The sequence below is a fragment of the Botrytis byssoidea genome (assembly GCF_014898295.1).
Source record: "Botrytis byssoidea strain MUCL 94 chromosome Unknown BBYS_013, whole genome shotgun sequence".
Taxonomy (NCBI): Eukaryota; Fungi; Ascomycota; class Leotiomycetes; order Helotiales; family Sclerotiniaceae; genus Botrytis; species Botrytis byssoidea.
The window spans coordinates 257,625-270,996 of NW_024065854.1; the positions used below are offsets into that span (position 1 = coordinate 257,625).

At 42.9% G+C, this 13,372-nt stretch overlaps 3 protein-coding genes across 3 annotated transcripts; 1 reads left to right on the forward strand and 2 right to left on the reverse strand.

Annotated features, from left to right (window-relative positions):
- The first annotated feature begins 4,343 nt into the window (after positions 1-4,343).
- EAE97_006873 (uncharacterized protein) lies at positions 4,344-9,071 on the forward strand. Its single transcript, XM_038877386.1, has 3 exons — positions 4,344-6,074; positions 6,138-7,179; positions 7,230-9,071. Exons 2-3 carry the CDS (start codon positions 6,156-6,158, stop codon positions 8,462-8,464), a joined length of 2,259 nt encoding a protein of 752 aa, XP_038731576.1. The 5' UTR covers positions 4,344-6,074; positions 6,138-6,155; the 3' UTR covers positions 8,465-9,071.
- A 477-nt stretch (positions 9,072-9,548) lies between these two features.
- EAE97_006874 (uncharacterized protein) lies at positions 9,549-9,977 on the reverse strand (the record flags this gene model as incomplete). Its single annotated transcript, XM_038877387.1, has 1 exon — positions 9,549-9,977. One exon carries the CDS (start codon positions 9,975-9,977, stop codon positions 9,549-9,551), a length of 429 nt encoding a protein of 142 aa, XP_038731577.1.
- A 1,074-nt stretch (positions 9,978-11,051) lies between these two features.
- EAE97_006875 (uncharacterized protein) lies at positions 11,052-12,803 on the reverse strand (the record flags this gene model as incomplete). The annotated part of the gene is made up of 1 exon (XM_038877388.1): positions 11,052-12,803. The coding sequence occupies one exon, from the start codon at positions 12,801-12,803 to the stop codon at positions 11,052-11,054; it is 1,752 nt and encodes a 583-aa protein (XP_038731578.1).
- Positions 12,804-13,372: the final 569 nt, after the last annotated feature.

The following is a 13,372-nucleotide window of genomic DNA, read 5'->3' on the forward strand; positions in this document are numbered from 1 at the left end:
CCGTCGTTTTTAGGACACTAATTTCTTACATGCAGGCCTGTTGCAGCTTGCTTGCAAAAGCCTACAACGCCCGCATCGCGTCCATCTTGCGCATTTAGGCAACCGAATAAAGTTGAAGGCCAAAAAATACAATTAATTGGTATTTCAATTCATGGATGATGGGACATGTATCAATGGCAGGTCAGACGGATAGAAAGGAGGCGAGAAGAATGCGTTGTGATAAAATGAAAGTTATATAGCCAAGGATCCAGGCTCTTATTCAGTAGGATACGCATTCTCCGCGCCAAATGATACACTGCACACCGTCGACTCAATTAGCCCCCCAAGCGGATGATCTTATTCGTCTAATTTTGACCAATAGGAACAGTGTTTCCACATCGAGTTGGTACTACCTCGGTTCAGGACTCCACTGTTCACAGCAATGAAACATACGCTGGACGGCAAAAGAGAGTGGCAAGCACCGTCTAGCAGACGCAAGTGGATCATCTCATCCAAGTGCTCCGGTGACACAGCTTTCTGATGCTACTAGATGTGGTCTTAGTATCCAATGATACTTTCGAATTCAATGTCTGGCATTTCTCTTTCCTATTTCCCTTCATCACCGGCCAATAGAGACCATTCAAAGGATGAAAGACGATAATCAAGTTCGGAATGCATGGAGGTATAATAGATATTAGTAGTGATTTATATAAGTGGGTACTTACGCAATCGATTTGGTCTAGTAGTACGAGTAGTACGATTGGAAAATCTCCTATCCATCCTTGGCGGCTAAAGGATTGTAACGTGCGTCCGGTTGCAACAAAACAATGCGGCACCGGTCGCTTGAAGCCTTGGATGTATGCACCTGCAGCAACCGGGGAAGCGCATTCAGGTGAATCACGAGGACACGCCCTCCCAAGATTAAAAAATTTCAGCCATCCTAGCTCTATATAGAGTAGAGATGTAAGATGTGGACCAGAATATGCAAGAGGATTTCGTAGGAGGTATGAACCCCGCCACGTCGTTGGTCGCCTCGAAATCACTCTTTCGTATATCATCGGACAACAATTAATCGTACACCGATACCATCGCAGCGATCAACAGATGAGTAACGATCGTACGTATGGTTATTTACCTTGTCTCGCCACATCTTGCTTGCACTTGGTCGGATCGGAGAGATGATTGCTGCTGGCCATTGCTGCGGCACAAATTGATGTAACAGCTCAATTTCGAGCGGGTGGATAACAGCGGTGAACCCCAGTTGATGTACTTTACGGTCGGGTATGTATCATCAAAATCGAAAGTTGCACAAATTGATAATCTCGTCGAGTTCGCGTCTAATACTCATTTGATTGTGTTTGGTGTATAGTGATATCTGAAATCATGCGGGCCAAAGTAAATATTCGTTAGTCAATACGAAGCAATAATTTGACAATGATGTGTCCTTTCTCAATTTGGCGAAAGTTTTACTCCAGATTGAGCGAGCAACGTTGGAAAGCCAACAATGAAGAGGTTACAGTAGTATGTGATCGGTATCTACCGGCAGTGATAAGGCTTTCCTTGATTTCCTTGGATTCCTTGGTACGAGGCGTGATTTCTTCTTGATTCATGATTAGAGTCGGAAACAAGACCATGGATCCAGCATTTAATAAGGAGTAGAAGTAACCTTAAGACTCTTTTTGTCGAACACCTGGCATGGGAAAGTATATTTTGGTTGCCGCGACCACCTTTCTCGACCTTCTTGTTGAAGAAATGAAGCCATGGAACAAGGTACGACATGATATTGATGCACGCTATCTGTGATCGACTTTAGTGTGGCCGTTTCTGAGACCTTCTCACCCGGGATCTATTCAGCGCTTCAAGCAAATGAAAGTTACTTCGTATAGACGCACGCTCGGCAACGTAACCTAAAATGATGTCCATGTTAACGCTTCAAGCGGGTCAACTCTGCCTGACCAATTCAATTGGTTTTGAACTTGGTCCAATCTCATTGTAGATTCCAGACTCTTTTTAAAGTTCTGTGCCTCTTGTGCCACCGAAGAATTACCAAATTTTTGTGACATTCTAAGGAACGTGATATTTTTGGAAGCTATCTATATTCCTTCACATACTGCATCTTATCCTGAATACTCCCACTTTGTGTCGACTTCTATCGAATTGTTTAAGGCCACCATTTTCACTAGCAGGTGTGAAGAAAGAGTCGAGTTCAATTAATCCTGGTACGCCGGACGGACCTTGATGATCCTGACAATTTATTCCTGTACGATCATCCTTGTTAATGATCCCTTCGGACCTTTGTTTCATACAGACGCAGTCGATGGATGGACTGGGGACTATGTACGGGCGACAAAGTTCAGGGGGGAAAGAGGGGAAGATATGCCCCGATAATCTTGTAAGAGTGGGAAAGTCAGCAAGTCATCAAATCGTGCCGACGAATTGGCACATACCTACCTACATATTGGTCTTGTCTCTTTCGTGTAATCCATCCGGATCATCTCACCCCCGTTTTTTTTTTATTGTGCTGTGCGCCAAAAGATGATTTTATGCGCGTTCCCGGCTTGGGTGAATGAATGACATTTCTGGTGACTTTGGTGACAAGGTTTGAACAATGCGGCAGAATGGTCCCAGCTAAGCAAGTCGAGTAAAGAAATGTGATTTGAGTTCTTTTTAGTTTTCCTTGGGTCTCTTTTGGGGGTCAATGTAAAATCCTATCATCAAGTACCGTGAGTCCTGTCAGGCTGATTTTTTGGCCGGCCGACCATTAAGGCTTGAGAAAGTCTCATGTTGGCGAACGCGCTAAAAGATTACTTGGATATGAACCAGATGAACCAGAATTGCCAATGAAAAGGAGGAAGAAATCTTGCGTCGCTGCGTTACAGATGAAAACGCAACGTGACGCGAATGTATCATGACACAGCCTCGATAATTTGTTCCTCTTGGGGCTCTTTGAGTCTTGGGGTTCTTGGATGACAATAGATTGATGAATGAATTTGATGGGGTTTAAAGTTGTTTTCAAGGTTCAACGTGATATATTATGAATATCATACCTAGGTAAGTTGGCAGGTAAGTAGGTATGTAAGTACGTATACTTATTAGCTATCCTGCACCTGCACGAGATTTTACTTTATTAGGAAATGTGTTCAAAGTTTACCTAGTGAGTGTATTTATTGTGTAATATCATTGAACAGTTGCCAAACTGGGTTTGTGCATCATCGAAATTAATACAACCTTGCCTAATCAAGATAGACGCCGAAGTAGGATGATTGAGACGCAGCCAATAGGAAGTACAGCACAAGGGTTTTATCGTCGCGCAAAAGCGAGCAGCCGCTCAGCTCACTCCGATACAAAGCAAATGGCCCAAAATGGTCCTAGTTCTTGTATCATCATTTACTTTGTTTGTAATCTTTTAATCTTTCAATCAATCATCGAGCTTGTTGAGCCTTACCATCTCCAATATTGAGCATTTGGTCCTGGTCTTGGGCAAGAGGACTAGGAAACCCGACATCGTCATTGGATCAATTGGAGGGGGGGAAGAACTCTCCATCTTTCCGAATCACCCCAACAATGCATTGACGTGCCAGCGGATATTAGGTAGTCCTTAGATCGTTTTGTTAAGAAGGCTAAATATATCCAAACTTCCAACTCGGTGGATTCGGAAAGATCTCTCCTTCATTGAATGTGATTATTGGATAATATTGATAATAGCACTGCCTACCTACCTACCTACTTGTCAACTTTCCAACTCGCAACGAGCAACTTTTCCAAACTTTCGGTGTAGATTGTGTTGGGTGTATAGAATGTTTGAATGCAAAAATATTCGTAGTCTAGAGGATTAATATATAAGTGTTTGAAATTATGGGTGAGAAGTACAAAAATGATATCTCGAATCAATAGATACAAACAATCATCCTGCATGAGACAAAAAAGTGCTGGCGCCCGAACGGTGACAATCTAATGGAATTGATGACAACAAAGAGATTGTTTGGTGTTTAACGGCGGCGAATGAGGCTCGAATTCACAACATTCACATCCATATCATATCAATCAAATCTCAACTTGGGTCATCTTTTGGGCCGAGGAAAGTATTTATAAATAAAATCAATGGATGTATGTTCTTCAATCGATTTCTGACGGTATTGATTAGAAGTATTGAAATGCAGGTACTTATCGATGTACTGGGTAGGTACTTTTAGATCATCTGGATTCAATTGAGGTTACCTGCTGAATGACCAAAAGAGAGGGAGAGAGGGAGAGAGAGGAAGACGTCTTCTGTGTCTTCCTTCTACAGCAATTCAGGTAATATCTACAAGTATTGCCTCGACCATCATCTCCAAGATATACCTAGGTACTCCCGACTCCCGACTCCCGACTCACAACTCACAACTCACAACTCACAACTCATAACTCACTACTCTCATATCTCATTCATACCTTTGAGAAACTTCACTCCAAACACACACTCGACTTCATATATAATTGTACTTTCTGTCCCCTCCACCTTTGCTTTCTTTTTTCTCTTCTTCTCTTTTCTTTTCATCCTTTCCCACTTATATTTCACATTCACATTCTCCTTCTCATTCGATTCGCATCCACCATTCACCACTCATGCACCCAAGCTGAATCTCCAACCGCCGAGGATTTACATCTTACCGAGCTAAACGCGGAACATGGTAGAAAGAAGAGACACTAGACAATTAAAATGCCCACTTTAATTAACCCATGACGATTTGTAGTACAGAACAGACGCTGCTCAATATATTCACACTACCCCAACAACCATAACTTTTTTTGATTCTTTGCGTCCCTTCGTTACCATTCCACTGGGTCAAAGAGATTCATCAAAAAAAATAACGAAGGACTTGAAAAAAAAGACGAAACGTTTTTTGTCATTGATTCCCATAAAAATATCCCGCCCTTTTGTATCGAAAAAGTCTACTTTCGATTCAATTTTTCTATTTTAAGGAACTTGACGATTTTCATTGACGACATACATACATACATTCAAATCAAATCAAATCAAATCAGACCAAACCAGTCCAGTCCAGTCCATACGAACATACCATACTATACGAACTATCATCTCATCATCTCGGATATTGTATTGTGAAAGGCAGAAGGCGAAGTTTCAATTACACCTTTACCGACGAACAACCATCTCTACAATCGTTTTGTGTTACCTCTCAATTCTCATCTCATACCAGCTCAAGGAACACAATCCATCATCCATGAGGCAAAGACATCAATCAGCAATCAATCAATCATCATCACCATCACCCTTAACCTCATCATTATAATCACATACGATTCGGCTGGACCAATCTCTCATTCATTGGAAACTACATCTCATCGAGAGACAAGAAAGAAAAATCACTTCAAAGTACACGTGAATGAAGTCGAGTTCTTTCTGCATTTCCTTGGTTGAAAATAAGAGATAGCATTACCTACTCCAATCATTTGCACACCAATTGATTGAATTTACTACTAATTTGACCCGACTTGACTCTGGGCGACAATCTTATCAGAAGGGCAACACATCCTTCCGTCAAGAATAATTCATTGTAATCATTTAATCGGCCTTTCCAAATCCTGAAAGTATATCACGAATCCAAACTGTCCGATTCTCGTCGATATCATATACTGGGCACCACACCCAGAATAATTTAATTTCGACGAGACCTTGAAGGATTCTCAAAATAACCATCGCAATCATCATCAATCTCAAGATTTCGTGGTGTTTTGTCTTTACACATCATCTGGTCTCCACATCCTCAACGGATCTCAGCTCGGCCAAGGGGAACGACGTCGATAAGGTCACGAGTCTGGTCTTGCTGAAAAGTGATTTTTTTCGACAACAAGTAGCTCAACGACTCCAATCCTTGGATTTGTGCTTAAACGTAATCTATTCAAGAAAGAAGCAGGATACCAACGAATGGAAGGGTAACTGGATCAATCGACCTTTTGAGATTTCCCATTTGATTTGGAAAGCGCGCGTCTGCTATTTTAGGAAGAAACGTGATCTTCATCCGAATCTTATTCACGAAAGCTCATCACATTGGAACATTGGAACATTCCCATTATCAAACACTTTAAATACTGTACGTTTAACCGCCGAAGAGATATTTTTTCTTTTATTTCTAAAACCTTCATTGTCGCAATAGGGTAAATCAACTTAAAGGATGGCGCCTAACACCATGAATACAGAAAACATCCTTCTTGAAACTCAGGAGCTTGTGAATTTGGCTCGAGAAATTTTGGTGGTTAACTCAGGCAGTGAAGAAGGAATAAAAATCACTCAAGATATAGTTGAAATGGCGACTCCAGAAGGTACAGATAAACACGCGGAATCACCGACAGCGAGATTCACAGCAGTCAATGGTAGAAATCAGAATGAAACTTCGCCTACGACCAATGGAAATGGAAACGTTACTAGCACTGGAGTAAATGGGAACGGTGTTGCAAGGAGGGGTTCCGATGAGAGGCCAAATGGACAACCTAGAATTTCACCTCCAGGTCATGAGAAATTGACCATTACAACAACTCAGGATCAAGACTGGTCTTCTTCGAAAAATGGAGAACGAACTCATTTACCTGATCGCCAAATGAATACTAGCCAGAATTCAAATCATTATTCCGACGAGAATTCTCACAAACGTAAAAGATCTGGTTCAATGGATCAAGGTTCATCATCCGCAAATTCATACCACAGCCACGCCCTACCAAATTCAACAAAAGCGACACCAACCACGGCGACTACCGAGTCTGATGGGATCAGAGATGATGGAAGTGTTCGAGCAAAATCCCAACCTCATTTAGATTCCAGAGAGACGTATAGCGCAGATTCACAGTACAGACAATTCATGTCAGCAACCGATTCAGCTCGAGATACGCCTTCAAATGACTTATGGCATAGTCGTCATTACCCTCAGCATCCCCAAGTTGCTTCCGATGAGCACATTGGAGAGGTATTACAAAGAGCATCTCAAAATCTGGATGCACAGCAACATGAGTACGATCGTCGTACACTTTCTGGTGATGATAATCGATATGCTGATCCGCAATCTGCATACAGCCAAGAGAGACGGGAATTGTCTGCACAATCGGATCTCAAGAAGCGCAAAAGAAATTTCAGTAACAGGACCAAGACAGGCTGTATGACATGCAGAAGACGAAAGAAGAAGTGCGATGAATCCAGGCCAGAATGTAAATTAATCCGACAATATTTCATCAAATTCTACTGACATCTGAAATAGGTAACAATTGTCTCCGTGGTGGGTTTGTCTGTTCCGGATATCAACAACGAGGTTCCTATCCGAAGGTCGAAATGAAACAAACTCCAGTTCCATTACAATCTAAAACCGAATACGAGAGCCCCTCTTCATACACGCAGCCATCACCATATGGAAACCAACCTGGAATCCCAACTCGAAGGGAACCGTTACCTGGATATCGCGGCCAAAGCTTACGTGTAGATCCTCACAGCAGAGCTATGACAGATGCAGATGATCAAGCAAGCGCAACTACCTTACCTAGTGCTTCCATCACAAGCCCAGAGAATAATCGAATATCTGCATCAGGTTATGGAATCCAACAAACGCCAACTCCTGTGAGTGCAAACAGTGCCCATCCAGATCGCTACAAGAGTGAGTATCCGCGCGTTGGACCTCTCCATGATCTTTCCAGGCAAGAGTCAAGAACAGATCCGGATACTGGAACACCGCATTCTGCTCGTGAGCCTACTTCGGCTCTTCCAAATCTACTCAATCATCAGATTCACCCCGATAGTCCCCATAGCAGCGCCCAAGTTGCCGCACAACTAGCACTTTCTCATCCTGCAAGTCGACAAAGAACTCAGAAGGAAGAAATGTTAGCTGGCCGTCATTACTTCCCATTCGATAAAGAACTAGTTCTTGAGCGTGAACGTTGCAATACAGCTTGCTGGCGTTTCAACAATAGCACAAATCCCAATAATGGTGTATCACCCGAAGAACGAGCTCGTCAATTCCGTGACATCCTTCAACCACGCGATCATGTCATTTCTCCCACTCAAGCTACGCCTGTCACTCCTGTTGGTAAAGTCGGCGATAATGTGGTCGTCGAAGCTCCATTTACTTGCGATTATGGATACAATATTAGCATTGGACAAGATGTCGCGATTGGAAAGAACTGCACGATTCTTGATACTTGCGAGGTTAAGATTGGTGATCGTTGCAATATTGGACCCAATGTTAATCTCTATACCGCTACCCTACACATTGATCCAAAGAGAAGACTTGGATCCCGAGGACCAAATTTGGGAAGGAAAATCATCATTCAAGAGGATTGTTGGATTGGTGGTGGTGTAACGATTTTACCTGGTAGAACTATCGGGAAGGGTAGTACAGTGGGAGCGGGCTCGATTGTCACAAGAGATGTTCCACCTTATACAGTGGTTTGTGGAAATCCGGCAAGAGTTATTCGTGGTCTATATCCGCCACATGAAGGCTAATGGATATTCTGCAAGGTCTCGTTATGAACGATGAGTTAATGGACTACCTCTTTAATATTTGATTTTATCTTTCATTTCGTACTTTTCAATTGTATCTAGGGAACCTTTCTTGGAGTTTTCAATTCATGCTACTACCGTTTGGGCTTAGATCGGGATGGAGATGTGTACTGAATGGAATGGAAAGAGTTGATTGCTCTGGTAGCTTATGGCGTAGGGAGTGGCTAGCAGGCTAGGATGAATATTTTAGCTTGTCTTGTTTGTTTGTTTGTTTATTTATCTGTTTGCTTTTTTGTCTAATTGCTTGCGTGGCTCATGGATCGAAGATGGCTGGGGGACTTTTATGATATACATGTAGGATGATTATGAGGAGGAGAAGAAGCGAGGGAGGGGCTAGAGAATGCATGGCGGGATGGATGGATGGATGAATTGGATGGGAAAAGTATATTGTATTCATCAACTCGGTTCTCTTCGCTTTAGCTAGAAGTGGAATCGAAATAGGAATGAAACTTACTTAATTTACTTACTTGTATTGATGACTTTATCTTTTAGAGCACTCCTTTTTTTTTTATCTCGTTACTTGTTTGAAATCTGTTGACTTTTGCTGTTTTGATTTCGGACTTTCGTTGATACTCTGTTAGCGGGATGTTCGCATTGAGAAATAGAAAGGGCACAGTAGTAAGGGAGGAAATTGGAAGTGGTAGGGGAGATCTATGTTGATGTATGTGATGTGTGATATAATTAATTATCTGATTTTGAGATTGAGATATTGAGATATTGAGATATTGAGATAGATAAATGTATGACTATTCCGGTGCTTGAGGTTGAACAAGTATGGTCAGTCAGGCTAGATGCGAGCTTGATTCTCGCTGTTATATTCAATTTCCATCTAGTAACATATCCAAATACTGCATCGTCTATCCAGATGCGGATAGCAGGAAAACTTGGATGGTACATTGTACATTATTTAGCCGCTGTGTACGAATAAAAAAGATATGCTGAACCCTGTATCTAAAAGTCAACATTCGAATCTGATAGCCTCCCATCTTCTTGAGCCCTGCTCGACCTGTGGTATATACAAAAAGCACTACTCGATTGACACAAAAACAGAAAGATCGTCCAAGCGAATATATTTGCCTGGTATGTATCCGACGCCACAACGTTCGTAGGATGTCGTACCAAGGACGTCTGAGAGCGGCTTGACGATCAAGACGTAATGTTTCTTCATGCTTGTATCATTGGCAATATGCTTGTCAGTACCAATAATCACACATTTTGCTGGACCAATCGTTGAATCATCATAGTATATATATGCCTCACTTTTACTAGTGTTTGCAGGTATATCGAAGTCAAATGCTTCGGCTTGAACAGCCACACTATCATTTTGGCAGCTTGTTCGAAGCCATGAAGTTTGATAGCTGGTGAGGTTAGCAAATGGTAATTTTACTCCGGTATCATTCCAGGGAACATGCCCGCCGCCAGGCTCGATGAATGAGATTGCGCCATCAAAAGCCATCCATGACCAAGTCGGTGGAGTCCGCCGAGAATGTGTGCCAGGTGTAATCTTCTTCAGCGGTCCTGTATTATCAGCCCGTCACCAGAGCAAGCAGCGGCCCCAGAATGTTTTAAAAAGCCCTGCTAAGCTTCGTGTCTTGAATGCGATGTTTAGTCGCTCCATCAGTTCATCAATTGCGATAGGTCGGTCCTCCGGATGGGAAAATTCAGCCTGGTATATCTCTGAAACAGATCAATAAAGAGCTTGATTTGATCCCCGACGGTGCTTGATGGTCGGATTGTGTAGTTAGGAAAATTGGGGTCACCGAGGAAAGCTATCTTATCGTTAACGAGAAGGCATTAGTCAAGTCTACTTTGTTAATGAACAGGCTAGCTTACTTCTTGAGCTTTGCCAATGTTTCTCAACGAATCCCCTCGCCACACTCCCAATAGGCCTGGATGTCTGTAAAGTAAATAGTTCTGCGAGCCAAGGCGCATTCCTGTAAAACCCATCCACGCCGGGCTAGAGGGCTGTTAAGGACATCCCGCTCAAAGTCGGTTGTGATTGGTGAGACAAAGACATCACCGATCTTGACACATTTTGATCGTGATTCTCGATTTTCTAAAAAGCCAACCTTGGCACTCTCGGCATTGCAAGCAGCCAAAACGCAGTTCCCCCATGACCTTCTGTGTTGCTAGTATACTCAAGGCGTTGAAACTTGAGTTTTCTTAGTTCTCCGCCCCTGAACGATAGGAATATTTACTCACCTTGCATCTTCAATCGACAATAACTAACCACTTTTAGATTTAATGATTACTTTGAGACTGAATTGGTAAAATTGGGTAGAGACATGTTTGTTCGATCTGCCCCACTGAAAAAATAATTTCTATCTCCTCCAGCCCGTTCAAGAATACTGCTAAGCTGTTGCTTTAAATCGTTTGCGCTTGTACGAAAACCTTTGGCGTAGAGGTCGGAGTTTGGAGGCAGTTTAGTCTTGAGCAATCTATCTCTCGTCAATCTGATCAGGTCACCGATAGCACCATCAAGTTCTAAGTCGTGCTCTAATATGTGGTCCATCCACCCGGTAACTGCGCGTCAACCATAGCTTCCATCTCCCCTTCCCCGCCAATATGGTGTTGCACGTTTTCCTTCATTGTTGAATCCATTGGCTCTCAAGAAGACAGTATGGGACTCGTGTCCATGTATTAACCACCGTATGGCTTCAAAGATTAGACAGCCCATGGACCAAATATCAGATAAAGGTGAAATTCTGCCTTGAGCCTCCTCATGATTCTTTTTCTCTAGATCTGGTGGATCGTACCACTGTGTTCTCCAAAGGCTCATCTCTTTGGTGTGACTCATGCTTTTCATAGATGGATGCTGTTGAGCTCTTCCCAGATCTGCGAGCTTAAGGATCCCTAATTTATCATGTTGTTGGCCGGTAGTGAAACGTAATACATTCTCCGGTCTAATATTGCTATGGAACCAATACAGCGAGTCAGAACTTTCGATTGCTTTTGAACTTGCAGTATCAGAAGAAACCAAGATGCTTGGTGTTGTTGTATTGTCATTTCTCTCTTCCTCGGAGACGAAGTTGAACGTAGGCAAGGAAGAGCTATCCACATATGGTCCACCATTATCAAAAGCATCCTCCTCCCAGGTTGCAGTCCTCTCTGATTGGAGTCTAGGCGAGTTTGACGCAGAATTCTTTCTGTTGTTTCCAGGGGTACGAGCACTAGTAGAATGCATTGCTTCAAGAGCCTCCGCTAGTCCATGTAGCTGCCCCAGCAATTCTTTTACCCTTCGTCGAGCCCTACCAACGTCGGGACAATCCACTTGTGGCTCAGGGTTGTTCTCCCAGAAGTCAAAGAGGCTTCCGCCATTGGCCCATTCAAGTACAAGATAGTATTCGTCGAGCTGTCTATTTGTCCCAATTTGACGGTAGGCGGCAAAAGCTTGAATGATTTTTTCACTTGAACAATTCAGCTGTTGGTGAGCTCTTGCCTCACGCTCCCATTCCTTATGAATGTTATAGCCAGGGTCGCCAAAAATTTTCAACTTCTTCAAAGCGACCCTCACCGTCTTGCCAGATACGTTGATCTTATTCTGCTTACTGGCCAGCATTTCCACACATTCAACTTCGCTGAAGTGGCCACTTCTTGACGGAGTATTTGCTTCGTCAATAACCGTAAATGGAAGAATCTGCTTTTTATCGAATTCATATTTGAAAACATCGATATCAAACATGGGGAGAATGAATGATAGCCGCTTGTTTTTGAAATCGTCAATTGTTCTCTCGTTCCACAACCTATGTTGAAAGTACAACGGGTCGATTTCGTAGGATTCTAAGATCGTGCCGTTGAATTCTTTCTCCGTTAGGGAGGCCATGACATCGCGACGATCTTTATAACTGGGAAATACCAGCACCAGCGTCGCAAATGCCTTTTTTGCGTGGTTAAGAATATACTTGACCAAGGCGGAAACCTCGTGACCACCACCAAGGGCAGCTCGTATCCTATTTCTTCTCAATAGCGTAACGTAATCATCGTCTGGAAGATAAACCCCTTCTGGTGATAACCCAATAGGGTTGTTGTCCAAGACCCATAATATTTCGTCAGCAAGGTCAACTCTGTCGGGAAGTTCAGCAAGTTCGAAGCTTTCAGAATAATCACTAGAATGCCTTTCACTCATTGATTTGTCACTTGCAAATTCTTGCTCTTGTTCGATATCATCAAGCCAAGGAAGTGCCAGCAATGACATTGGTCTCAAGTGATGTGCCATATGTTTCTGTACAGCTGGCAGACTGGAATGATTTTCAAAGCAGACAAAGCACCATTGAGGTAGCATAGCGACCTGGGTTGAGCGGTGGACCAAATCATTCTTTGCTGGGCGGTCAAGATTCGGGTGATAAGCATTGAGATGGTTATCAAAATCTGCGAGCTTATTAAACAATAAAGGCTCCCCATCAAGGCTCACACCGTCATCTGAATGTGATCGGCAAACCCAGCTGTCATAATGTGGCTGATCAAGGTGTTTCTGCCAGTCTTTGAATGAGGAATAAGATTTTCCCGGTCGATCACAGTTCGCGAAAAGACAAATATATGGTTGCAAGTCCTCCAAAAGATGTCGTTTCCATCGTTTTGTATTCTTCTGCTCCTCGAAAATCTTCGCAGGAAGTACAAGATAGCAATATGGACAGGCCTTTTCTTTATCAATTATACCCAACTTCGGTGGGCGGGGTACTTCAAAAGGGCCGTTGACTCCAAAGCCGCCGCCAGCAAGTGAGAAAACTGTTGAGGAAGGAGCAGAGCTTGGTGGTGCTAGCATGAACGAGTTTGATTGAAATTCTGAAGCCGTTGTTGTGCTGACAGTAATATTGGGAGGTTCATCGATAGCTCTTGGAACAATAGGAGAAA

Bases quoted from the DNA above. Each gene is read 5' to 3' on its own strand.
- EAE97_006873 (XM_038877386.1), top strand. From the start codon at position 6,156: ATGGCGCCTAACACCATGAATACAGAAAACATCCTTCTTGAAACTCAG. The intron at 7,180-7,229 runs GTAAATTAATCC...CATCTGAAATAG, and splicing joins CGATGAATCCAGGCCAGAAT to GTAACAATTGTCTCCGTGGT.